Raw genomic sequence first — 26,599 nt, 5'->3', positions numbered from 1 at the left:
GATAGATCCATCTTCCATTGAAATACCCAAGAACTCCTAAGCTTGAAGATAAGCTCCCCATCCCTGTTGAGATGCATCTGTGAATAGATGCATCTTAGTATAAGGTGGTGGAATGGGTACCCTAATAGTGGCATTGTTCAAGCACCAGTCCAATCACCATTTGCAATGACCACTGAGAGAACCTCATATGGGTTTGTCCCAAAGGAATGAGAGATTTGTGGGATACCCACATCCCCAGAAGAGAGAACCATCTGTGCAGTTAGAAATAAAGAAAAGAAGAAAAGGTTGTCAAATTCTTTCCATGACTTGAAGCCTGATACAGGTTGGTCAAGCACAAATTAAGTGAGTATTGAAAAACACATTCAGATGAACAAGATGTTGTATTGGTAACAACATATTCCTAGAGTCTGATTTTGTGGCCTCTAAAAGGAAAATCTGAAAGTGTTGTTCTGCTAATTGAAAGTATGGAGCCAAAAGGAGTTAGTTATCCATATAACGATGTGTGGGAAGGCTCAAGGTGAGTAGATGATGAAAAAAAGCTGCAAAAAATACAAGATAGTGGTGCAAGACCAAAAGGAAAGCCCAGAATCGTAAGACCTGACTCTAGTGAACAAACCTGAAATACCTCTGGGAAGATTCTGCCATGAAAATATGGAGATGAGTGTTTGTAATATCGTAGCATGAGAAAGATTTCATGGTGAAGTGAGGAGGATCTGAAAATTGGTTGAGTAGAGATAGATTAATAATTGGATATTAATCTCTTGTCTTCTTGGGTAACACAAATAAAGGGGAATAATATCCTGGAAGAATGGGATGAACCCCTCTACAGCCTTTTTTGATTAACAATTTTCTTATGGCCTTTAAACAAAGATCCATTCCCCACAAATCTGTTGGAATTGAAAATGCAATAGACTGTTTATATAATCACAAAGGTGATGTAAATTAAATGACCAACAAACACTGAAGCCAAACATGGAGAATCCATGGGTCTACAGGAAAAACCTCCAGATGTCCTGAAAGTGATGTAATCATGCTCCCACTGCCCCCCTATCACTGACACTATTATTGTTAGTCCATCCAAGCACAAAATTCCTGAGAATATGGATGGACCTCACTGTGGGAACCAATAGACATGGGAACTAAAGAAGAAAGGTCAGAAAAAACTGCAGCTATGTTAAGACTCTCACATTACAGCCAAAAAGACAAAAAAACCAAGGATAAAAAAAAATAATATAAATGAGAGGTATCTATTCAAAATTCTTAAGTTTCTGGAACTCCAGCAAATAACATGGGACAGAGAAAACAAGATTCTTGTAACTCTCTGAGGGTAGAAGAAGGTGAGTCCTTTCTAACAAAATATTTGTACCCAACAAATCCAAAAATAAATCAGCCAGGAAACCAAAGAATGAGCAAAAGAAGATAATATGACAGAGATATGTGTCAGCAAAATCCATAAAATAAGCTTGCTGAGAGGAATGTTGACAAGCTTCAGACAAAGGTTGGATTGAAAATAAATGCTTCAGCCTAATTGTAAGAGTAAGACAAAAATGAAAAACTGTGACCTGTTTAAAGTGATCACAAATTTCAATTGAGACCCCCCCCCACAAGTCAGAAAAGGAGCTCATTCCTTGAAAATTTTAATAGGTTTCCTCCTAGTGGTAATAAGTATGCTTATTCAATAAATGTGGCAGGAAAGAAGAGTTATCCCATTGCTCGACTGAGCTGAAAATTTCCCAGCATTAATAGGAATATCGTGAGGATAAGAAAAAAACTAAGAAGTAGAATCAAATGCAATTGGAGAGACCCCCTAAAACCTCACAAACCTGGGTAACCTACTAAAAGAAGGAGTGGGAAAAAGCAACTCTAAGTTCTCCACAACCAATCCCAGGTTGCTTCAAATCCTCCCAAAGAGACACACTCAGTTCACATATTTGTCTCCACCTTGTAATGGATCACACACAATCAGTTTCAACAGAGAGTGATCCCTCCTATAGATGTTGACAAATACTAGACAACATAGGTGAAAAAGAAGAGGCCTGGTAGGTTGCCACAGTAGAAATATTAACTCAGGAATGTATAACAATTGGTACGTTTTTATTGTGTTTGAATGTGTTGTTCTTGTTTAAGGAATTTATAAATATAAATAAAGATATAATCATAAAAATGCCAACTATGTTTAACGTCACAACATAAATTGTGATAAATAACAACATTCTTGTTTACAGAAACCAATGCCGAATGCTTTGTCAAGAAAAAAGTGATTACATCATCTGAATGAGATGCATATATACAGTTATTAGATAGAGGGCACATTGAATTTGGTGGAGAATTTTGAAAATTAGAATTTGCCAAGGGCATTCAAATGTGGTATTAAAGACTGATGCAGCATGCTCAATGCTTAGATGGGCAAAGACAGGAAATCCTAGAGACCAAGAAACAGCTTCAATGTCAGTGGAGCTTTCTATGTCTTGGAAATATATAGTTTGATGTCTGTAATTCAAAACCATTAAACAGTTTTGTATTCAATATTTATTTTTAAATAATACAAAAATGTAGTCCATATACCTTTCATGAAAAACCAGCATTCAATTATTAGGACACAGGTAAAACCATTAACTTTCTTGACAAAATAGAAAAATTTTAACTAGGCATGGAAGTAATTTCGATCCCATCGCTACACCACAACAAACTTGGTTTATGAAAACCTTAATATTATAAATGGTCTAATTAGAAATATATTTCTTGAACTACTTAATTTTACAACAAACAAATCACATGTTCTTTTTCAAAAATTTTTTATATCAAATCAATAGTGTAGTGATAAAATCTAAATTAGATCTGTTCCTAACTAATGTTTTCATCAAGAAAAATTAGTTATTTCTTAAAGACCATAGCTGGATACAATTTTTTTTACTCTACAAAAATAAATGTAACATGCAAAAATATTTCCTTATCCAAACTAAATCATTACATCCAGCTTTGATATTAGCTGTTATTCAGTAACATCCCACTGGAGAAATCAATTAAGATAAATATTAAACAGTTATTCCCAACCACAAATGCACCAAACTCTAAACAAATAACATTTCAAATTTACTCTCCAGGATAATCACTTTGTATTTTATGGTCATCTTTATGATGACTGAGATGAAATGACAATCACCACCAATATGTTTTTACAATACTTACATGTACAACATATACATGACAACTTGACTCTGCTTATTTTTAAACATCCAAATAAATGAAATAACCTACTTACTGCATCTGCTTACCATACACATCTACTGACAGTTTCACATCAGACTCCTTCATCAATAACCTTGTTTTAAATCTTATAAACACAGCATATGATATCTGTTCTGACTACTTCTGCCTCAGTTAAACATTTCAAGAATCCATAAGATATTAAAAAGTAATGGTTTTCCCTTTAATTTCTTACACTTTATTACATGAAAAGTTTTAATAAATAACAAATTGTTTTCTGTTATCTTTAGCATATGTCAGAATTATTTACTTTAGAATTCATATATCTTTTTGAACATAATGACAGCAAAAAATCCAAATACTCATAATGATGAGGTAATTTGTACTTTTATCAAAATCTTGAACTATCAATTGAAGTTTCAGATATTGCATTTACTGTATTTTAAAAACCACAGTAAACTTGCACTAGTCCTAATATACATAAATCATGAACTTAAAAATACAACCCAAAAACAGAATACTCATACAAATAAAAATTGTGAAGAAAAAAAAAGGTACTTAGAACATCACAACAATACTTTATTCTTTGTAATAAAATCTTGATATAGTATCTTCAATAAATCTAAGTCACAAAGTAATGCTTTTCCAAAGAATAAATTTATACAATGAATAAAAATTACCAGTAGAAAATTACTTTACATTTAAACTGTTTACATCTAAAACTTTTTATACCCAAGTGAAGTAATGCTTACCTCTAGTTTTCTCAAAAAAGCACGTATTTTGCTAAAATTCAAGTATTCGTCATATCTTCCGCACAGCCTTGCCTGTTCTGGCAGTAAAAATCCAACAAACTCATCTACTAAAGTTTGGTGGTTTATCAATATTTCACTGACATCTTCATACAACTAAATAAAAAAAATTATATTTATTTTTAAAATCCATTACATACACATCTTACAAATTTTCAGTCCCCAAGTAATTTACCCTATTGATTTTTTGAACATAATGAATTCTTCAAAGATGTTTATAACTGTTTGTCATTTGATTTCCAAGATTAAAAGTTAGAACTGAGAGATATACAAAAAGCTACATATAATGTATTCACATTAAATGATGCAAGTGTTCAAGGAAGAAAGTTGTTGTTGTTTGGCATCTTATGGCACAAAGCAACTAGGCTTTTTGTGAAAAGAACCAGTAAAAAAATTGATTGATTGATTGATTTGATTGATTTAGTGTTTTATGGCACAAAGCAGTGAGGCTATCTGCGCCAGACATTCGGTAAAAATGTAAAAAAAAAAAAAAAAAAATAAATAAATGTAGTAATAGACATAAATGGAAATGAAGGTAAAACAAAAAAGTATAAAACCAATGTTGACACCTAGTCTACAATGTTAAGATAGAAGGCAGAGTATAAGAAGTTGTAAGGTATTTACTCTAGCAAAATGGTAATGATCATAACCTGCCAGGAAGACTAACAGGTAAGTTCAAGAACCACCGTCAGTCACCTGAAGTTGGTCTTTCCAGTCCTGGTTCCGGGTTATGTGTCATAGCAACCAGTATCAAAATGTAAAAGAATAGAAGTTTTAAAAGATACATAGGAAAATTGTAACAATGAGTAGCCAAATGTCCAGTAAAAAGATAAAGTCAAGTAAATGGAGTAAAATTTGTAAAAGTAAATGAAGGTAAAAACAAAACAGCAATTAAAACAGGAAATGGTGTAAAACCAATGGTGACATCCAGTCTTCAAAGTTGTAAAATATTTACTCTAGCAAAATGGTAATGATCATAACCCGCCAGGAATAGTAAAAAAAAAAAATAACAGTAAAATTATTATTAAAAGTGAAGGGAAATTAAATTAAAACAAAAACACTGGCCCAATGATGGATAAAAACTTAAACAGAATTTAAAAAGTCAATGGCCCTTAAAAAATTAAAAACAATTGTAAGGTGGAAAATTTTGCAATTGCCAATGATACTGTCCAATGTTATGGGTAAACCCATGTTAAAAACATGTTTAAATGGTACCATTTCTCATGGAGATAACAATGGCACAACAGTAAAATGTGGGCTATTGTGATTTGAGTGTCACACAGACCACACATTAAATGCATCAGTCCCAGATAACAGAAAATAATGAGTTAAAAAACTGTGACCAATGCATAACACAGTTACAACTTCGTCCTTCCAATACTTACAGAAACAAAATGACCAAAGTACAATAAAAGGTTTTATCTGGAAGAGGTTGTTATCACATTTCTCACTCTAAGTCAACTGCCAACGAGTGTGGAGCCAAGCCTTAATAAAATGGCCATAGTCCTAGTATGGAATAGGCATGGCAGTGATAGCATCAGAAGACAGCTTTAGATGCAGTGTCAGTGAGCTCATTCCTGCAAGTACTGACATAGCCTGGTATCCAAAAAAGCTGGATATAAGCAGATGATAAAGAGAAATGGGCCAGTCAGTTTTGAATATCAACAAGAATAGTGCGAGAACTAAAGTTAAGTGACTCCAAGGCCAGTATAGAGCTAATCAAGTCAGTACAAGTTGTACAGTTCATGTACTGCATAACTCATAAGTGATTCAGGGCAAGAGAAATGTCGTACAATTTGACAGAGAACACAGCAGCTGTAGAGGGGATCCTGTGTGCAACACCAAACCACAACAAACTGTAGCAAAGACCACAGAGTTACCTGATGTTGAACCATATGCATAAATGGGAATGAAAGGATGGTGTGAAATATTTTTGGCAAATAGAAGATGGTACTTCCAATCAGAAGTATCTGTCTTCTTCATACGGCTTAAAGAAAGGTCATACTTGGGAATGGTAATAAGCCATGGTGCAATGGGCTGATCTGGAGATAGTAACATCATCCAAGGACAGACCCAATTCAGTGTACAAATTATGAACTGGAGAAGTGCAGAAAGCAGTTGTACAGAGCTGAAGCCCTAGATGGTGAAGGGGGTCCAACATCTTCAAGATCAAGGTTCTGGCAGATCCACAGACCAGGAAAGACCCATCTTTCAGTTTTGATCAAATGAGGGCACAACAGATCTTTAGCAAAGAACATTGATCCACTCCCCAAGAGGTGGAAGAGAAAGCATGGAGGATGTTCAGTGCCCTTGTACACTTGGTACATAGCTCCTTGATGTGTGGAATGAAAGTCAACTTGCAGTCTAACATAAGCCCCAAGGACTTTGCCTATGGGACCACAGGCAGCACAACTTCACCAAAACTGAGCATACAAACAGATTCAGAGAGAGAGAAGGTAAAAATGTTTGCTGTGGTCCACTTAAAAAAACAGTTGAGGGTAGTATGTACTTGCTGCTCAATAAACCTCATGCTCAACTATAAACATAAGATGTGGAAGTTGTCAAATATATGAGTGGAAGTCGTGCAAAATGTCATACCTCCACATAGTATTGTAAGCTTTCTCAACATTAAAAAAAAACAGAAACAAGACGTTGTCACTGGAGAAATTCTTCCCTGATTGATATTTCAAGTCGAATCAGGTGTTCCACAGTAGAGCACTATAGATGAATCCCACACTGGATGGGCAAGAGGAGGTTGTTTGATTTGAGGAACCAAATGAGACAGGCATCAACCATCCTCTCTAAGACCTCACAGACACCTTATCAAAATAAATGGACATTAGTTTGAAGGAATCTTGGGATCCTTCATGGGTTTGAAAAAGGGAGGACAATAACCTGGTGCAAAGCAACAAGAAAAGTAGTGTCTTGCCAGATCCAGTTAAAAACAACCAGAACAGTAGCAAGAAAGGCAATAGAGAGATAGCACAGTATCTCATTATAAATATCATCAGGTTCAACTGATGTACTGCCAGATCAATGAAGAGTAAACATGAATTCCACCAGTGTAAAGGGGCAATTATAGTCATAGAGATGATGAGCTCGAAATAAAAGACGCAATTGCTCTACCGAGTCTTGAAGGCTAAGAAGGTGAGAGATGAAGCAGAAGTACACGAGAAAAACTTTCACTGAAAGTATCAGTGATGCTCTGAGCATCAGCAACTTCTTGGCTATTGGAGAGCAAGATTGAAAGTATACTGCCCACTAACTTTCCAAAACTTGTCCCATATGACTTTGAAACTGGTGGCAGAAAAGATGCTAGTTGTGTATTTAAATCCAAGATTCCTACTGGCTTTGATGTCTTACCTGCTGAGCAAGTGCATGGGCCCACTGAAAAGCAATGCAGTTTAAAACTGTGAGATACTTAGGAAAGATAATTCAGGCCAATGTTTGAACCATGTGGCAGGCAGGATCCCACCACAGACGAGGATACCATGTAAAATGTGTCAAAGTTTTAGAAATACATTGAGCAGCTGCCTGGACAATACAGTAAGACACTGCTGCCACACACTCATCTAGTAATGGCATACAAATGACTGGTTATTGGACAGCAAGATGGAAAGAGGAAGCATACCTTCCATTACTCTACCAAATCTTGTACTGTACGACTTTGGAAATGGCGGTAGATGAGATTCTAGTTGTAAACGTAATCTAAGATTCTTTCTGGCTCTGACATCTGACCTGCAAGCATGGACACAGGCTCACTAGAAAGAAACATGGTTAGTAAAAGTGTGTAAGGTATCCCAGACACGTTTCTTAGCCTTCCATATCTGCTGACAGGCTAGAGACAATCATGGATGTGGGAAATTCATCAAGGATTTAGATACAGAACAAAAAGCTGCTTGAATGATGCAATCAGTTACTGCTTCCATGCAGTTGTTAACAGATGGAAGACTAGCAACAGCACTATTCTTTTTTATAGCTGACAGGTCTTTGAACAACCAGCACAAGCTTAGGAATAATATTTTCACACCCCAGCTTGATGCCACAATGTGTCACAGATAACATGAATCCCACAGGTAACAGAGTTGAATAGATGGTGATCACAGATTTCAAGCTTGTCATGAATGGCAATATGTAGTTTCCATATCATACTGGATCCATCTAATCACAGTAAGTATTTTAAGAGATTCTTCTGTGACAGGCCAACTTCTAAAAAGTATAATGAAATTTATCAAACACATCTACTGTTTTGACATTACCTAGGATTTAATAAGTATAATATCATGTATGTGTGTTTTCTTATAGGAAAGCCACATTGGGGTAGCTGCTGAGTCCACCGAGGGAAACTGAACCCCTGATTTTAGCATTGTAAATCCAAAGACTTACCACCATACCAGGAGGGAACTAATATCTTGTAACTAATATAATGCTATTAGGATTGTTTGTTGTAATTTTTATTAGATATTAAGACATGATTTTTGGCATCTCTCACTTGCTGTGAAAGAAGAATTTATACCACTGGGCTATATAAAAAACAGAGTTAAGAGCACTTTACTTCTCCACAACTGAATTTCTTGGTTGTTTCACTATCTGAAAACATCTTATATACCAATAGTACATCTTTTCACAAGACTCATATGAGTATGGTACGTCTATCACATCCAAAGACCACAGAATATTTTCTTGCAGAGCAACATTTCTTGTAACTTGAAACAACACTGCAGATGTACATGTACTGTCATTTGAAACTGCAATGGCTACAGTCGGGCAAGTACTACTAATACCTCATTCACTATATAAACTAATAGAACTGTTAGTTTACATTTTACTACTTTGTGAGGATCTACAAGCTTCATTTCTTAAGCCAACAGTTCAACAGTTGTGTTATAGTGTATTCCCACATTTTATCCCTACAAGTATATTTTAATTTTCTTTCTCTGTAGTTTTACTTTAATGTAATAAACAAAGACTGATGAACAAGTTTAACCCTTGTATTAGATTCTACAGAAATAAATCTCAGAATTCTCACAATGACATTTATATGCTGAATAGTGAATAGTTTATCGTTAGTGTTGTCCCTTACAAGGTGTCTTAATTGTCTGCTGTTTCAACTCCACTCAGAATAAGTTTTGTAGCCCCTAAAGCAGCACGAACAAGAAGGACTTTCATCTGATTTTCCTCTACGACTTCAAAACTTGGATGAAAACAAAACTACATGGAACATTAACCATGGATTTATACATAACATTGTACTTGCACAATTAAACATAAAAATTAACAATATCAAACCAAAATAATTTTCAAAAAATGAAGTGGTAAAGAAATCTGGTGTGATAAACTACTGTGTATGTTTTTTACAAAATATAGTGGCAGAATAAATCACACTGATTGAAAAAATGCAAAGGATCACAATCTCATTTCAAGATTATATTAATTATAGACAATTTCATTTTTTCACTCTCTATAGAACACAACCCCAAACTGTTACTTTCAAAAAGTGAAAATTACCCAAAAAAGAATCTCTAGATAAATTACACATGTAATTGAACTTTGTTGACTCAGGATGAGACGAGTTAATTCTCTGATGCATGCTGCCATTTACTACTCACCTGCAAAGGTGAATTATTGCAATTTTCATATTCACAGAGAACTTGGAGAAATTTCATATAGGTTTTCTCTTCATCTTTCAGTGCTTCTTGAACTCTCATCAGGTAAGACTGAGCAAATACCATTTCTTTTTCTTCTTTCTTCAAATGAAAATGAAGTAAAATGTATAAACTAAATTACAGAATTTGGAAATTAGTAACATAATCAATTACAGGATTTTTATTATTATCATAATACAGCAAGTGGACAGTGAAATAAATTCATAAAGCCATCAAAATCCCTCAATAGTAAGCAGAAGAATATTAATCATTCAACTACAAGACTCAGTTCACAGAAACCAATCATTAGTGGACTGTTATAACTGTTCCATACTGGCATCCTGTTCTGTGCATGTCACAAGGTTTCATTGAGTTATAATCAAAATATAATTAAAGTACTTGATTATCATGAAATACAAATAAACTTGGCATGGAAATGTAGCTAATAATCCAATATTTAATATGTTTTAACTAATAACTTTCTAAACTTTACCTTTTAGTTACTTTTACAATAATAAATAAAGAACAAACACAAAAAACAAGAAATATACTACTTACCTGGCTTTTTCTTTTTTTGCTGTCAATCACCAACCAAAATTAAACCTGTGTTTTATTCTAATGGTACTACTAATATTTTTTCATTTAATTAAATAATGCACTATAGAACACAAAATAATAACATGCAAAAGCAATTCAAGAACTACATATCTATTATAATATTTCTGGCTTTCTAGGTATGTGACATGTACACATGATGACACGGTGTGATTGTGAAAAATAAAATTTTAAATATTACAAAATTACTCATACATGTGCTCTCTCTCCAGAGATAATCCAAGAAGAAATATTAATTAAATCAAATAATATTTACAAGTCACTTAACAACATAGAAGTTTCTTAAAGTATTAAAGTAGGAGAAATATGATGAATATCACTTTCTGATTTTTTTGTTTCAGAATATACGAAAAAAGGTAAACTGTTTACATCAACTCACTGTTGACAACTTGTCAGAACCCACCAGAAGGATGAATTGTATCTACTGGGGAAACCAACAAAGAACCCTTTATCCAGGAACAAGCTTCTGAGTTTAGATAAAGTATTGCAGTACCTCTTATACCTTCACTTCAGTGGAAGAAACACAGTGAAGGAGGCACAAAAAGCTGTTATTATGAAAGTAGCCTCCTTCTAGATCAACACCAAAATTTCCATGACCCAAGAGAACAATTTAATCTCTAAACTTGACAAGCTTTATATGGTGTGGCAAGCTTTTGAGAAAAACTAAAACAGAACAAACAAAACCTAGAAGTAAAACAAGACTGATTTCAAAGGTGAGTCTTTAAAAATGTTTGATACTGCCCATACCAGTGCCATGGATCTAATAACAATGAGGTTTTCTGAGCTCCAGTGACAGAATCAACAAGATCACTTTAACATATTACTTAGCAAGATATAGAACCAGCACAAGGAGAGAAAACAACATCATTTTCACCAAAAGTCAAAAATGGAAAAAGCCTGTGAACTTCAAGCTAAAACAATCTCGATGGAGTCATCTACTTCATCAAGTGATACTAAATTAAAAACAAACAAAGTAGCCATTGCACAATGCAGATAATGGGTCAAGCAACTACTGCTGCCCTCGATCAAATCAAATTAAAACACTGGAGTGCTGCATTTGTTCTCCATAAATTTATGTCATCCATCAACCATGATGTGAAGTACTGGCCCTCAGCCGATCCTCCATTAGAAGTGTCCATACCCAGTTTTGTGCAGATGTTGCAGCCGAGATTCTGAGAGACTTCCAAGTTAATGTACCCTTGCCCTTTCACTGCAATGGCAAAATCATACTTGATACACTAGGATATATGAACAAAGTAGACCAGCCCTCAGTGCTTGTGCAGATATGCTCCTTGACAACGTTAAACTATCATCAGGAACTGAGGAATCTCTAGCAAATGCAGTCTCACAGTTCCTCAAAGACTGGTGCATGGAGGATGAAATTAAGATCATATCATCTGATACCACTGCAAGCAAGACTAGAGGATGAAGTGGGACATGTATTCAATTCAAACAGAAGCTTGGTTGCTTTCTTCTTTATGCTGCTTGCCAACATCATTCACTATAACTAGTGTTAGAAAATGTTTTTGCAGAAACCATGCTATCAAAGTCTTCAGGATCTAAAATAACCCTCTTCAAAAGGTTTAAGGATCAAACCCGTACCTTCAATTGTGGATGCATCTGCACCCTTGCAAATATGAATGACATGAACCAGCATGAGTACACAATTAAGGAGACAATAATCTCCTCCTCTCTTCACCAATGGAAGGAAAGCCATGATCGAGGTGATTACATTTGATCATTCTTGGTGAGACACCACCTCTTGGCATTAGTATTCAAATGAAGTGGATGGCTCAACTTGCACATTATCAAAAGCTTCCTCTTCTCTTCAGGCAACATTTTGTTCTTCATTTAATGGTTAATATTCATTCCTGGCTTTGAAAGCATCAAATGCAATAGAGGCTTTCAAAAATTATTTTGAACTTACAGGAGGATAGTTAAGTTCTAAGACATTGATTATTCAATTATACACGTGGATAAGGCCTCTCATCTCACCACCTTGGGCATTTAAGTGAAGAACGGGTCAGTTCTACCTACTTCAATTTCTCAACTTCCAGTGGTGAGAAACATGAGATAGTAAAAGCCTTAGATAAGGAGGAGTCTTTCAACACACCCAAGAGGGTGAATTTAAATATCAGGGTGCTCAGTAGTCTTACAAAGATTCCTAAAATGCACACTTTCTTACTTCAAACATGAAGAGATCATTCACCATTTTGGATCTCCCACTGACCTTCACTGAAAAAGATGTCTGACTGGAGAAAAGACAAATTGTGGAATAATGTCTGAGACACTGTACATAGCATTCTGGTTGTAAACTACTTTGCCAACCATGGAGTCTTATTAATGACCTCATTCAAAAAAATTAACTACCTGCAATGAAGAACAGAAAAGACACCTCCATCAAGTAGTAAAGGATCACCATTGGAAGCACTTCTCTAATACATTTCCCACTGTCCTGTATATGCATTTTTTAGTTGAAGCAAAAGCTAAATTTATGTTGCAAATGTCATTTACTTTATTGTTAGACATAAAAGGAGGTGCCTTTTCCATTTTCCAGTAATGCACAGTACATATATTTTCTTATTTGAAGAAAAAGATCTAATTTTGTAAATAACATACTTTTGTTTAAAAAAATAAAACAATTTTCTATTTTTCTGCATTTAGTGTACTTTATAGTTGAACCAAAAACTATCTCATGAATATGTATTTTATTTTTATGATTAATACTTCACAAAATGTTTTCTTTCTTATTTTTCATGCAACAAAAGAAATTGAAGACTTCTTTGTTGAGCAAATGGTCAGAAAATTCAAGTGCATTTAAGATACCTCTAAATATTATTTGATTTACATTATATGTAGCACAAATTATTTTATACTAGATAGTAACAAAACTGAGAGGGAAGACTCAAGATATCATCATTCTGATATTTTGTTCCAACAACTAAAAACCTCCTTAATGCACACTTTGATCTACTCATAGTTAAAGGGTTAAGAACACTTTTCAATTTGTTGCACATCACAATGTTAAAAACTGACAAAGGCAGAAACTAAAAATGTAGTATGATATGAGAGGAATTATAATTAATAGCTTTTTTACCTGCAAAAAGAATATGCTTGAGAAACAGAAATGCACATGAATATCTTTTTAATTACAGTTATGACAGAAAGTGTTCGTACACTTGCATCGTAAGTAGTTTTTTCTCATAACTTAAAAAGTGTCATGGTTAGGATAATGAAAGTAGAGTATATTATAAATATTATACTAACACACATCTACATCAAATTTTATGTAAATATAATGACAAATAAACTGTTTATAAACAAATAACCAAACATATGAAAGGCAGAAAGTGTTCATGCATCTACTTTAATGGTCAGTTGTGTAGCCTTTCAGGTGCATAACTTGGTGCAAACTCTCCTCATATCCCTCCATGATTGTTTGACAGTACTTGACTGGTATTTTCTTCCATTCTTCTTTACAAAAGGCTTCCAACTCTTGTAAGTTTTTTGGATGATGCTGATAAACCCTGGTCTTCAACTCATGCCAAATGTTTTCAACTAGGTTGAGATCGGATGACTGCAATGGCCACTCCAGAATGCTTATATGGTTCCTCTGCAACTAGGATTGCATATATTTTGATGAGTGCTTAGGGTCATTGTCGTGCTGGAAGATCCAACGATGCCCAAGCCGCAAGTTCCAAGCATCATTCTTGATATAAGTGCTTAATATATCAATGTACTCTTCTTTTGTCATGATTCCATTGATGAGATGCAGACTGCCTACATCAGAAGAGCTGAAGGAACCCCATAGCATGATCGAGCCACCTCCGTCTTTAACTGTATGGATGGTGTTCTTTGGAATATTTCGTTCCCCCTTCTTACAGAAAATATAGCAAACATCATTGTGGCTGAAAAGCTTGATTTTCATGCACAGTAATCTTACTACTGTTTGAAGTAACATCATAATATTGCAAAAGATCATTGTTTGACAGAATATCTTAGATTTACATACTGACCAAAAAATACTCTTCCAATAGGCAAAGGGTTTATCTACATGCTTTCTTGCATACCTCAATCATGCTTCTACATGAACAGGCTTTAAATATGGAGTTCTACGAGAACGGCATGCTTTGATCCCAGAAGAGCATAACATGTTTGTAACTGTAGAGGTGCTTACTTCAACCTCAGTTTCCCTTACCAGTTTCTGTATGTCATTATGTGTTAAACAAGGGTTCCTACTAACTTCTCTGAGAACCTTCCTCTTGGTTCTCTCTGGAATTTTGGTGGGGTGTCTGGAATGAGGGAGGTTAGCAGTTGATCCTGTAGGCTTAAACTTGGCAATTATGCTTTGAATAGAAAATTTTGGCACATTAAGTTGTGTAGCAATACCGGAAAAAGACACACAAGACTTGTATTTTACAATAATTCGGTTTTTTAAATCATTGGACAGTTGTTTCCTGTTTGCCATGATGACCAAGCAGATAATGACGAATACAGCGCTAAATTGCTGGAAGTACATTTTTTGCTGGCTAAATTTCAATAATTATGAACTCAGTGTCTAGTTCTGTAATGGTATAATGTAGTTTATTCGTCAAACTAAACACAATTTTTTAGTCAATATCAGTTTTTTCACACGTTCTGAAATGTACGAATATTTTCTGCTCCTACTAATTTTGGTTGTTTATAAACAGTCTATTTGTTGTTAAATTTACATAAAACTTTATGTAGATGTGTGTTAGTATAATATTTATAATATATCATACTTACATTAACCTAATCATGATACTTTTTAAGTTATGAGCAAAAAAACCACTTGGGATGCAGGAGTATGAACACTCTGTCATAACTGTATATTCTAAAATTGTTAAAATAGTATCTTTTCACATAAGGGTTAAGTGCTGGACAAAATCGTGCATGCACTATAAAACATATAATTAGATGAATCAAACTAATGGATTCTCAGCTGATATGAACATAACGAGGCATGACTGAAAATTTATTTCTACAGTTTTTATATATTATTATTAATCTAACATTACTGTATTAAGTTAATAATACCAATATAATCAACAAGTAATGAAACATTTAGGTTTTAGTATTTTCAAAAATTAAATGACATTTTTATTATAATTTTGAAAATTATATTTAAAAAACAACTATTAAATTGTCTGTAAAAAGTTACTGGAAAACAACTACTCAGACAATTTTTCACACCATGGTTCATTTATGTTCTGTAAAGGTTAAGAGCTTATTTCAAAGTTTCAAGATCTTTTATACAGAACTAAGAGAAATTCACAACTCAAGTAAATATACACATGCATGTGAACATAACTAATATTATTATATACACTGTATACTTCTAAGTATGTATTATAAACTAGAATTTTCACATAAACTTGAAATCTCATAAAGTGTATTATAGCATGTAACTAAAATGTGTGTACTAGCAAGAAAGTTTGAAGTAACATCATAATATTGCAAAAGATCATTGTTTGACAGAATATCTTAGATTTACATACTGAAATTCATCAAACATTTCATTAATTCTTTATTTTTACGTTTAATAAACACTTTGATAACCAAGCCAGTACTATCAGTACTTTTTTACAGCATTTCAAGATTGCTTTTACTTACTCTCATAATCAATAAGTCATCAAATTTACAAAGGATCATCTTTACCACAAAGAGAATAATACATAATAATGTGTCAAGAATTCATATCTTAGTTGAATCAAAAACTAGAAATTTGTTATAGTTCTAGTTTACATATAAAGAATATTTTGTTAAATATAGTTAATTATGTGGCAAAAACTCGTACCTTAGGATCAGATTCTAAAAGATTTGGAGCCAAAAGAGCAAGAGTTGATTCTAATTCTTTCTGCTGTTTACTTTTTTTTCTAATTAATCTGTTTCTGCGACATATTGTGCTGCTTGCAGCCATCAAAGCTGCTAAATCTTCTTCATCATCAACTCCATCATCTTCTCCATCATCACATGGCTCAACATCAATATGAGAATCACATTCAACACCTAAGTCCAAATCCACAGGAACATCTTCAGAGTGTAAGTTAGTTACAGCTAAGTTACACTGAGAAGCAGAGCAAGAAGGTTGAGAATCAACACATGTAGAATTTCCTAGCAAAGAGTTTTGATTCGTATCACCTGAAATAACTCTAGAGTTTTGTAATGCTGAACATGTGAATGTTACATCTGTTTGCTCAGAACAGGCTTTTGTTGTAACAGAATTGGGCCATTCAGTTTCAACATTCCAGGAAATCTGCTGGGAAACTTGACCCTTCTCAATATTTTCATGTACCAAAGTTCGAACACTGTCCAATGGTAAAACTGATGTAGTACTGTTTGCATGTACAGAATAATTTGATTCCTTAAAAGGAAGATTTTTGATACATTTTTCATCACTAGACTTAGAATTTGGAATAGTGAAGGAAGAATTTGAGTAATGTAATTTTTGTAAGTCTGGACTAGAATGAATATTAACACTCACTTTTTCAGTTTGGACAGATTTAGGTGCAATAGGGCGATATTCTGCAACAGGACTACTGTAAGGTGAAAATTTATTCTTATCGCTAGGACTAACATAAGGTGAGATGTGACCATTGTGATTAATAGTTGAACCAAGAATAGTACAAGAAAGACCATCAGTTTTGGGAGCAAGAGTACGTCGACAAGAACGTGAAGAGCCAGGATTTTTTACAGGGGTACCTGGAAAGCAGAGTGTGTTCCTCCCACTCCAATGCCCATATTTTTTCAAAATGGGAGATATTTGTTTAAGTGGAGAAACTGGAAGTTTGTTTGGAGTTCTTGGAGAGAATCTCATTGACAGTCGAGGAAGAAAATTATTAACATATTTTTTCTCAGGTGTTTTACAAATTCTAGAAGTATATCCAAATTTAGGCACTGTTGTTGAAGTAATTCCTGCAGAAAGAGAAATATCATTTCCACAATGAGCTGATAGAGTAACATGAGGGTGTGGTCTAATGGTGCGGCGATTTCTCAAGTATGGGACCTGTAGAGAAATGTATGATATAAAAGTTTCGATAAATATATTCTGAAATTAATCAATTCTACCGAGAACTAAGTGAGTTAAATGTTTAAAATTTTTGTAAACATCTTTTTTTCAAACACTTATTTAGAGAAGTTCAACAACATTAGTGAAGGTAAAAAAAATATACAGCAATAACAAAAAGTAAAAAAAATATTTTTTTAAGACCAAAAAAATGGTCTTAAACTTTTGACCAGCTAATATTTAGGCTAATTTCATAGTGTTCACATTTTCCCTTTTAAATCCTAAAAAGTTTATTTTTATTTTCCCTTTTCTTATTTTCATCTTTGGAAGCTCTACTCAAATAAGTGGTTGAGTCTAACAATGCAAAATGCATATTTTTTCTTTACGTTCATTGACACACACACACACACTGTTGATTCTTACACTTGAGAATCTTCTACAAATTTAGAGAACAGGCAGGACTTCTGCAATGCATATATTTCTAAATATACATTAAACTGAAACAAACACAGATGGTAAAATAAATACATAATAGTAAAACTATTACTAGTTCTGCTTAAGATAGGATCACTTAATTTTTTAAGAATTTCTGTTTCTCAGTACTTCATTTAAAAATTACACTGGTAAAGATATAATTAAATCACCCTTTAGAGTTTTCATGAAGGTAGTGTTTAGTTGTGTGGAGAATACTTTTATCTAAAATTATGTTCTGTTTTAGAGAAATGGTTGTTCCACACACCACCATTATTTTCTAAATATCTAAATACTGAATACCCAATGCAATGAAATTTTTTTATGAATTTTCCACTCAGCAGATAACACAGGAGTTTTGGTTACATACATATATAATGATATACATGCTACATCCATTATAGTAAGATTAGTGAAAGGCATATATACCACTAATTCTGAAATTAGATTTGTGGTCTGATAAAAAAAAAAGTTATATATTTGAAAACATTGTAAGTTAAAGATGTAGACATTTATTATTTTATGTTTATGTCTAAAAAGAAATAACCATAGATATAAAAAATCATAACAAGTAGTTAAATTCTACTCACCATCCATTTTGGAACTTGACTTGCACGCAAGTTACACGGTGCACACACACTCTCTGAATCAAAAGGTTTTATGACTTGAGCAACTGGAGGAGCTACATGGTACTTGAAATAATACTGTAATTAAAGTTGAATAATCCTATTACACATTATTCTTGAGTAAAGTTTATCTGATGATAAGACAAAATGTTAAAAAATTACTGATTTTGTTCACCATACATAAAAGGTTCTTAAAATGTTTATCAAACTGTGGCTTTGGGCTCATATCTAAGTGAACTGCAATGTGAAGAGTTTTATCTCATCCATAACCTAAATGATAAATACTTGTTTTTTTATTTAATCACTAAAAGGTCCAATGTCTCTTAACATAAAAATACATGGATGAATATGTAATTCAGTATTAAAATATTTAACAGTGTTTAAACCAATATATGAAACACAAAAAAGGGAGTTCTCTAAACTATAATCCACTGTTCAGACTCATTACTTGGTTGTAGCATTTTGGTAAATTCAAAATAAGATTAACCCTTCAATGGTGACCATCATCAACTGATGCTGTAACCTACAATATTTCCACTGTTTTAGGGTTAAAAATAATAACTAGAGATATGGTAGAAAATGTCATGTTGAACAAAACTGAACAAAGCTTCACAAACAGAATCCAAGAAAAAAACTGAATGTAAAGTTACCAGTAAAGAAAATACTACATTATTATTACAAAAAGCAAACAGGCTCAAAATAACAAGTACAATGGAAAGCACTTCTCTCTGCAGTTTGGAGGAATATCTACAAAAAAATCTGAATATGACAGAGATAAGCAGTAGTATAAAGAATATCACAGTGAGGGTATTTCTGAAAGTATACTTGTCATCTGCAAACAGCTTCCAAATGCTTTTAAATATCTATACAGTTCATACTTCTAGCAAACACATATAAAGCTAATACAAGAACTACACCACACAGTTCTGCAGTAACGCTTTTTGAGGAAAACTTTAGCTTCATTAACCATATTTGCCAAGGCATCTTTTACTGCACATGTTGAGAATTTTAGTAGCTTACATTCAAATTTTTATTAAACTACTTTTTGTTGTACCGATTAGTATAGCATAAAATCACAGCTAACAATCCACAGCTAATTTCTTAATCTTACAAGGTAATATTTTTAAACATTCTAAATTTCTTACACTGTGAAAAAGGTTGAAAACATTTCTGTAAGCATCCCATCTTCCCTATTATATTCACCATCCCTCCAATAAGTATGAAATTCAAGGTAAAGTACTTACTATAAAGTTGTCATTGCTCAGACAATCCATAATTTTTATAGCTTTCAATTCTGTTTAGTTACAGAGCCATCAAATGAAAAATCAGACCCTTCTTGCCACGCCTACCTGTCACATCATCTCTTTCATGATTCATTAATAATAGTTCCCTCTCACTTTCAATTTTATTTCATCTATGACCAATAGAAAGCCAAGGTTTTCATTTATCAAATGATGTATTATATTACATTGTGTTCCAAACAGAGAATTGTTAATTTCTCTTTTAGCACAAGCTTCATTCCCTGTGAAAGATAATGACTAGCTCAGACGAAATTTGTAACAGCTTTTGCCACACAGTTAAATAACTGGAAAAATTGTGATAGTTAGAGGAAATTATCTGCTTTTTGCCTGTTATTAGACCATGTTCTTTGGTACATTATTTAATTTAATGAAAATGTCATCAACAGTTGACAGCAAAAAAGAAAGATGACACAGATAAGTACTTTATCTAAAATATGAATATCTTTAGGTTAGTTAAGGTTATATTAGGTATTATAAATAATAATAATATAAATATATTTCATGAGGCACACGTGAGCAGTTCAAAGTACCTCATGGGTAATGTAATTCAATAGAGTAACATGAGCTGCACTTTCCCCAAGTGATTCACAACTTTTTATGGTACAAACAGTAATTAGACACAGTTAAAATGGCATTAAAGCAATACTATTTAATTACAAATAGATTTATACTGTTGCAAGTTTAAAGCTACATAGGATAAACAAATGTAGTTTCTTATTTTGACAATATGAAGTCATTCTAGGAAGGAAAAAAAAAGGGTTATTGATATCTATTTCCCTTTTTTTGGGAGGTGGTCATATCAACCAACCTTTTATGGAGTTAGGGCAAAGAAAGTAACAGATAAAATATAAAGTTTCACTGAAAATGAACACATGTTTTAGGATATTTTAGAGATTACACAAATGAAATAAGAGATTTCTTAGATTAAAAACAAATACTTGATAAAAACACTTTACTAAAAATATGATTTTTTTTTGCATGTGAAAGTGTTATATCAAATTTCATGAAGATATACACACTATATTAAAAGTTAGTTGTATAAAATCTATAAAGAATTTCAATGAGTATAGAGAGGTCATGTGGTCTGTCAAATTGACCAAGTCATAGTGAGAGGGTGAAATGGAATAATTTATGAAAATATACAAACATGATAAAAGTCCAGAACTGTGCAAAGATGTCAAACATTTTGACAATTTTGGTTAACATAGCATATCCACTTTTCTAAACTAAAATGGTAAAAAAATAACTGCTTTTTTGAATCACACAACAACAGTTTACTCAATTATTTATAACAGTGGATATTGTACAGAAACTTTTGTTACATGTGAAGTTGTGATACTTTTTAGTGTTGAAATTGCTTACATGATCTTTAAGTCATTAAAGTAGTATGCATTTTTTAACAAATAACTGTTTTGCAAGTTTGAGAACTGTTTGGACACAATGTGCAGATGAATACTTACAGGTCTATTAACATAAATATTAATGTCAGTAAACATGGTGTGATGTACAGAACACAATTTTTTATTAAATGTTACAGGTTTGTCTCTATGGAATTATTCACACAGATTTTAAATTAACTATTGGGAGATAGTATTTTGAAATGTTTTCTTTTAAAATATTAGGTACAAATATCTACCTCAACTAAGTATAACTAGCTGAGAAGTTTCAGTTATGTGTGTTGAAAGTGGGTGTAGCAACTGCCAAGTCTCTAAAAAGTTGTTTTTTTCATCCTAATGTCCCCAAGGAGCTTCAAAGAATATGTAAATAAAGTAATTAACCTTGATTATTTCTATTTATAGATGGTTTAGTATATCAAACTCATTTTCAACTACAAAATCTAAAATTTAAAACTCTGAAATTGTGTATCAAACTGAAGATTTTTTTTTACATTTTTTTGAAATAAAGTAGTAATTTAGATAATATAAAGCTTTGAACTATAACAGAAATTTTAATGCTAATTTCATTAACACAAATTGATAGTAAAATTGCTTAATTGAACTTTGAATGTATCAAACTATAAATCTTGTGGCATGTGCAATACAAGGGTGCCTGTAATTATGTTACTATTCTTACATGTCAGAAATCAATTACACCAATATATACTTATCAAAAAGACATATACTGCACACTTCTTTGCAACTCAGTTTGGCTATCAAATTCTTCTTTATATAGATTTAAATAGATACTAAAATCCTTGTATATAAAATTACAGCCTTGTAGCATTTTGTAACTCAAAATTCATTCCTAGAAGTATTTTAGGGGTTACATAATGTTAAGTTAAATGCTATTTACACTTTTAAAATGTTCAACAAATAAAGTTAGAGGTTTTCTTTGTTTTAATTATAATCAAAAGTTTATTATACAATTAACAAGTAAATGTATTATGAAAGATGTTAAGCAATATATGGTGTAGAGTACCTGAATACTCTTACAGTTAATAAATAAATCAAAGTTTTTATGAGTAGTAAAATTCAAAATGTCAGCCTTTGGCAACAAGCTAGTTATAATATGCCTGAGTTCATCAACACATTTGCTAAGCATTTACACTATAACTTTTGATACATGTGTATCTTCACAAAACTTGGTAAATGTTTTGTAAAGATTACATTTTTTGTACACAAAAAACAAAATTTTTTAATCAAATATTTTCCTAAAGATTTTTTGTGAAAAAAATCAAGTCTCTTTCATCACTAGTCCTTGTGCAAAGTGATTTCATTTTATAATTAAGAAAACACTTCTTCATCCAAAAAATCTCAAATATTATTTGTGTGATCTCTAAAATCTTCTAAGTTCATTTCAAATGTTTGTTTTCAGTAAGACTATATTTTAGGTTATTTTCTATACCCTACCTAGGTGGGTTCTTGTCAACTAACCAGCCTCATAACCATCATAAAAAGAATAGGAAACAAATATAAACAATGCTTTTTCTCATGCTCGAAGGACAACATGTTATAAATCAAAAAAAAAAAAGTTTACTCTAAGTAGCTTGTCTCATAACATTGAAGCAGTGCACATGTACTCATGTTGCTGTATCTAGTAGTACAAAACTGACCTTTAGTCTTATCTTTCTTGACTTTGTTTTAATGAACAAGTATTTTGCAATACAGTGACATTTTAATTATTATACATTTTATATATATAGAATATTGCTATTTAGAAATAAGTTATGAAACTTATCTTCCTTAAAACATAGAATAATAAATAAAAAAGTAAAACAACAATTATCTCTTCTAGCTATGACCTTTGAACTCAGTTGCTCCTAGACAGAGGTTGCTATGCTTTTTAGAATTTTGCACACAGAGGATATCATTTTTTTTTCAGTTTTATACATACAGTTTTATAAATAACTATACTTATACCATAGAATTTCATTATAATTTTATTAAGCTTAAAAATTAAGTTGTATTTTGGTTTTAAAAAAATTGAAACTTTGAGTAGATTAAAGAGACAACCTACATCCTTGAAATCTTGGTATAAAAAATGTGGTAGCCTTTTCAAAGATTAAAATGGCTGAGAAAACCATTCTGAAGACATTCTAAGCTGCTGATTGATTATTCAGATATTATATAGTGTTGTAAGAATATATAAGGGGACTGTTTTAAAAAATGAAGAGGTGAATGGGGCCACTGTATTTGATTCAATACAAAAGCTGTATCTCAGCTAAATAAAAAGATATGAGGTTCTTATTTCATATTTTAGCTTGTCAATATTGGTAATTTGGGTTCCTAATTTGTACAAAAACTATAGATTTGACATCACAAATACTTAATTTTAAACAGTGCTGCATTCAACACACCACATGACTCACTAAAACTTATATCTAAGTACATTATTTTAATATTTACTTTTAAATTAAGAAATTAATACATATATAATAAAGTTTGAATTATAACCTAGACTTTGATTCCAAATTTACTAACATAAATTCATAAAATAGTAGTTCAATAAAATTTTTAATGCAAGTCAATAAATGAGATGACATGGCCTTTGACTAGTGACTCGAAATACAAGTGACAAGATGGTTTGTGAAAAGATTATCCATGTAAATTAGTTATAACACACAATAAAACAGACACTTTTATATTTTGTTTAGGAAGTATATGGTATGGATCACCTTATAATATTAAATGTTTCCTTTGCATACTGTGCTCTGATAATAAAATACGAGGTCTGTTCAAAACATACGCGGACTGACGTCATAAAACAATATGTACTTTATTTAGAAGTTACAGGTCTGGGACCCCTTCAAATTACTCTCCTCCCCAACGCACACACTTATCCCAACAGTGTTTCCACTTGTTGAAACAGTCCTGGTACGCTTCTTTTGTAATGTCCTCCAGCTCCTTCGTCGCATTTGCCTGCACCAGGGTGTTGATTTTGTCAACGTGTGGGTCGTCAGTTGACGTGGAAGGATGTCCAGGATGCTTATCATCTTCAATGGACTGTCGACCATCCTTAAAACGTTCATGCCACTTGAAACATGCCGTACGCTTTATAGCAACATCACTGTAAGCCGTGTTAAGCATAGCAAAAGTTTCAGATTTTCCAAGTTTAACACAAAATTTCACAGCAAGTCGTTGCTCCTTCAGGTTATTCATTCTGAAATCTGCCAAATGAAAAAATCGCACTCCACTTAAAACCGCATAGCTAATACACAAATGAAGATATCTGCAATCAGAAATGGTGTCGTAATCAGGTGATCTGTGCGAGCCTAGCGACACCAAGCGGATTCCCCTGGAACCAACTGGAGCCACTCAATTCAAACAGTCCAAGTATTTTTTGGACAGACCTTGTATATAAGTCACAGTAAGACTATAATTGTACCATAATAAAAAAAAAAAACATAAATTACAATAAGCATAAAGCTTTGCTTAAATATGCAAATAAAAATTTTCTTACTTTGATGGGATTTTCATCTGTTGTGTTAGATCCTTTAGCATTTTTTATTCTAATACGAATTTGTTGCTCATTTTTTGTTGGAAGCATGTGTATTTGGATCAGCTTAGCATGCATATTAGGATACTCTGTCAGAGGCAAAAACTGTTCAAGGCCAAGAGCAATAAGACTGGAGAAAAATTAACCTTAATTAAAAAAGAAATAGAGAAATCTGAACACATATACATAGATTACTGAACACTGGACCTTTGGAAAAATGTTACTTTCTCCTCATAAAAAGGTGCTAGAGTTTCCACTGTAATGGATTTGAAATTTCTCAAATTAAAAAAAGGGAGAATTTACACTAGTGTAAGTTCAATTAACAAAAGATAAAATGAGGAAATATCAAAATACAGTAAAGATAACCACAAGTTTTATGAAAAACATTATTTCAATCGTAAGTTTTTTTTACTTTTTAATACCTTTAACTTACTTTTATCAACTGATAATACATGCTGGTTTATAAGCAATTACATTTAATTTTTGTTAAGTGTTAATATCTTGGAATATTTTCTTCCATCTGAAATTTTTGGCTTACTCAAATGTTAATCATGAAAATCTATTTCATTAAAATTTTTTTCAAGTAACAGTAAAATACAACTTAAGGCTCTAAATTTATCTTTAATACAGTAACTCAGATTTCAACATGAATCAATGATGCAAACAGTACTTTACACAACATTTGCTATACATGTGGAGATAACATAATACTAAGTACAAAATAAAACTTATACGATATCTAACAATATAAAAATGTACAATCACATTATCAATCCACATATTTGTTTCTCTCCGCACATATAACAAGAGTTGTGTCAAGTATAACCTGCTTCATTGGTTTGTATTGAAAGTTGAATTCTTTTTTCTTCCTTTAAGGACTAAAGTATGAAAGAAAGCAACAGACTTTTAAGAGCTTTCACATGAGTTGAATACCATGTGCATATTAAGTAGCCTATCTTAAATAAAACTATTAAGAAGTGCTGATGCTCTATTATAATATCATTTTACATAAATCTACATTTTGCTAAAAATACTCTTTTATATATTTATTAGGTTTAAAACTTGTTCCTTATAGTTATGTAAAACTTAAAATTTTGAAAGCTATGATAACTCTCTATAAAATGAAAAAGAAAAAAAACTTAAAATAATTTTAAATAATTCAATAGCACTTGGTCCTTAAAGGCACAACAGTGATATATTAGCATTTAATTGTAATTTCAAATGAATTTTGATTTGGCATCACAAATGAAAAATAGGGTATCCGTTAATTTCACAACAAATCTTGTTTGTGTCTGTTTTACAACAAAGCCAAACTGATCTATCAGTTGTGTCCATTGCAGAAAATTAAACCCCAGATTTTAGAATTTTATTGGTGTGAAATTAACTGATGTATACATAAAAGTATACACTTTACTGTTCTCAGTAAGTGAATTTTGTAAGAGCTTGTTAGGACCCCATCAAAACAGTCAAGATTCCCACAATTTTGAGCCAACTACTGGCACCTTTACTCCCACCAAAAATATAAATACTTTTAGATTCAAATCCAGTTATTAGCTGTCATGCATTGACCATACAATCAGCTGTTGTTTATATACACAGGCATACTCACAGATGAGTTTGTGTAAACCTATAGCTCCAGTGCTTTACTTTCAATTTGCCTAGACTAATGACGTTATATGTGTAGTAATATGACATTTTCAAACTATAGTGTTGTACCCATACATCAAATATTTGTAACTGAGAAATTAAGTCCATGATATAAAGTTTAAATTACAAAATTGGAAATAAATTATTAGCAATGAAGACTAACAAGAAGATTTTAACAAATTTGATTATGACCTGAACTGTCTTTGATAAACTATTTTCTGCATAACATGAGTCTGCAACGGCATCCACGTTGATCAGAGATCATTATAATTTAGTGAGACAATGGGAACGTATTGCAGTTTGGCCAGAATAATTC

At 32.4% G+C, this 26,599-nt stretch overlaps 1 protein-coding gene across 2 annotated transcripts in view; it reads right to left on the bottom strand.

The window, feature by feature from the left end:
• LOC143247429 (uncharacterized) overlaps nucleotides 1-26,599 on the bottom strand; it is a 110,544-nt gene that overhangs the window by 59,402 nt on the left and 24,543 nt on the right. For both annotated transcript variants that reach the window (XM_076495505.1, XM_076495504.1), the window contains exons 5-9: nucleotides 24,601-24,766; nucleotides 18,365-18,478; nucleotides 16,095-17,303; nucleotides 9,626-9,763; nucleotides 3,960-4,112 (exon numbers count right to left, since the gene is read on the bottom strand). In XM_076495505.1, the coding sequence (XP_076351620.1) occupies nucleotides 3,960-4,112; nucleotides 9,626-9,763; nucleotides 16,095-17,303; nucleotides 18,365-18,478; nucleotides 24,601-24,766 (1,780 nt within the window). The remainder of the gene's footprint in view (nucleotides 1-3,959; nucleotides 4,113-9,625; nucleotides 9,764-16,094; nucleotides 17,304-18,364; nucleotides 18,479-24,600; nucleotides 24,767-26,599) is intronic.

This window comes from Tachypleus tridentatus, chromosome 3 (assembly GCF_004210375.1).
Source record: "Tachypleus tridentatus isolate NWPU-2018 chromosome 3, ASM421037v1, whole genome shotgun sequence".
NCBI classification, from domain to species: domain Eukaryota; kingdom Metazoa; phylum Arthropoda; class Merostomata; order Xiphosura; family Limulidae; genus Tachypleus; species Tachypleus tridentatus.
The sequence above is the reverse complement of the archived record's forward strand: the minus strand, read 5'-3'. Positions and strand labels throughout refer to the sequence as shown.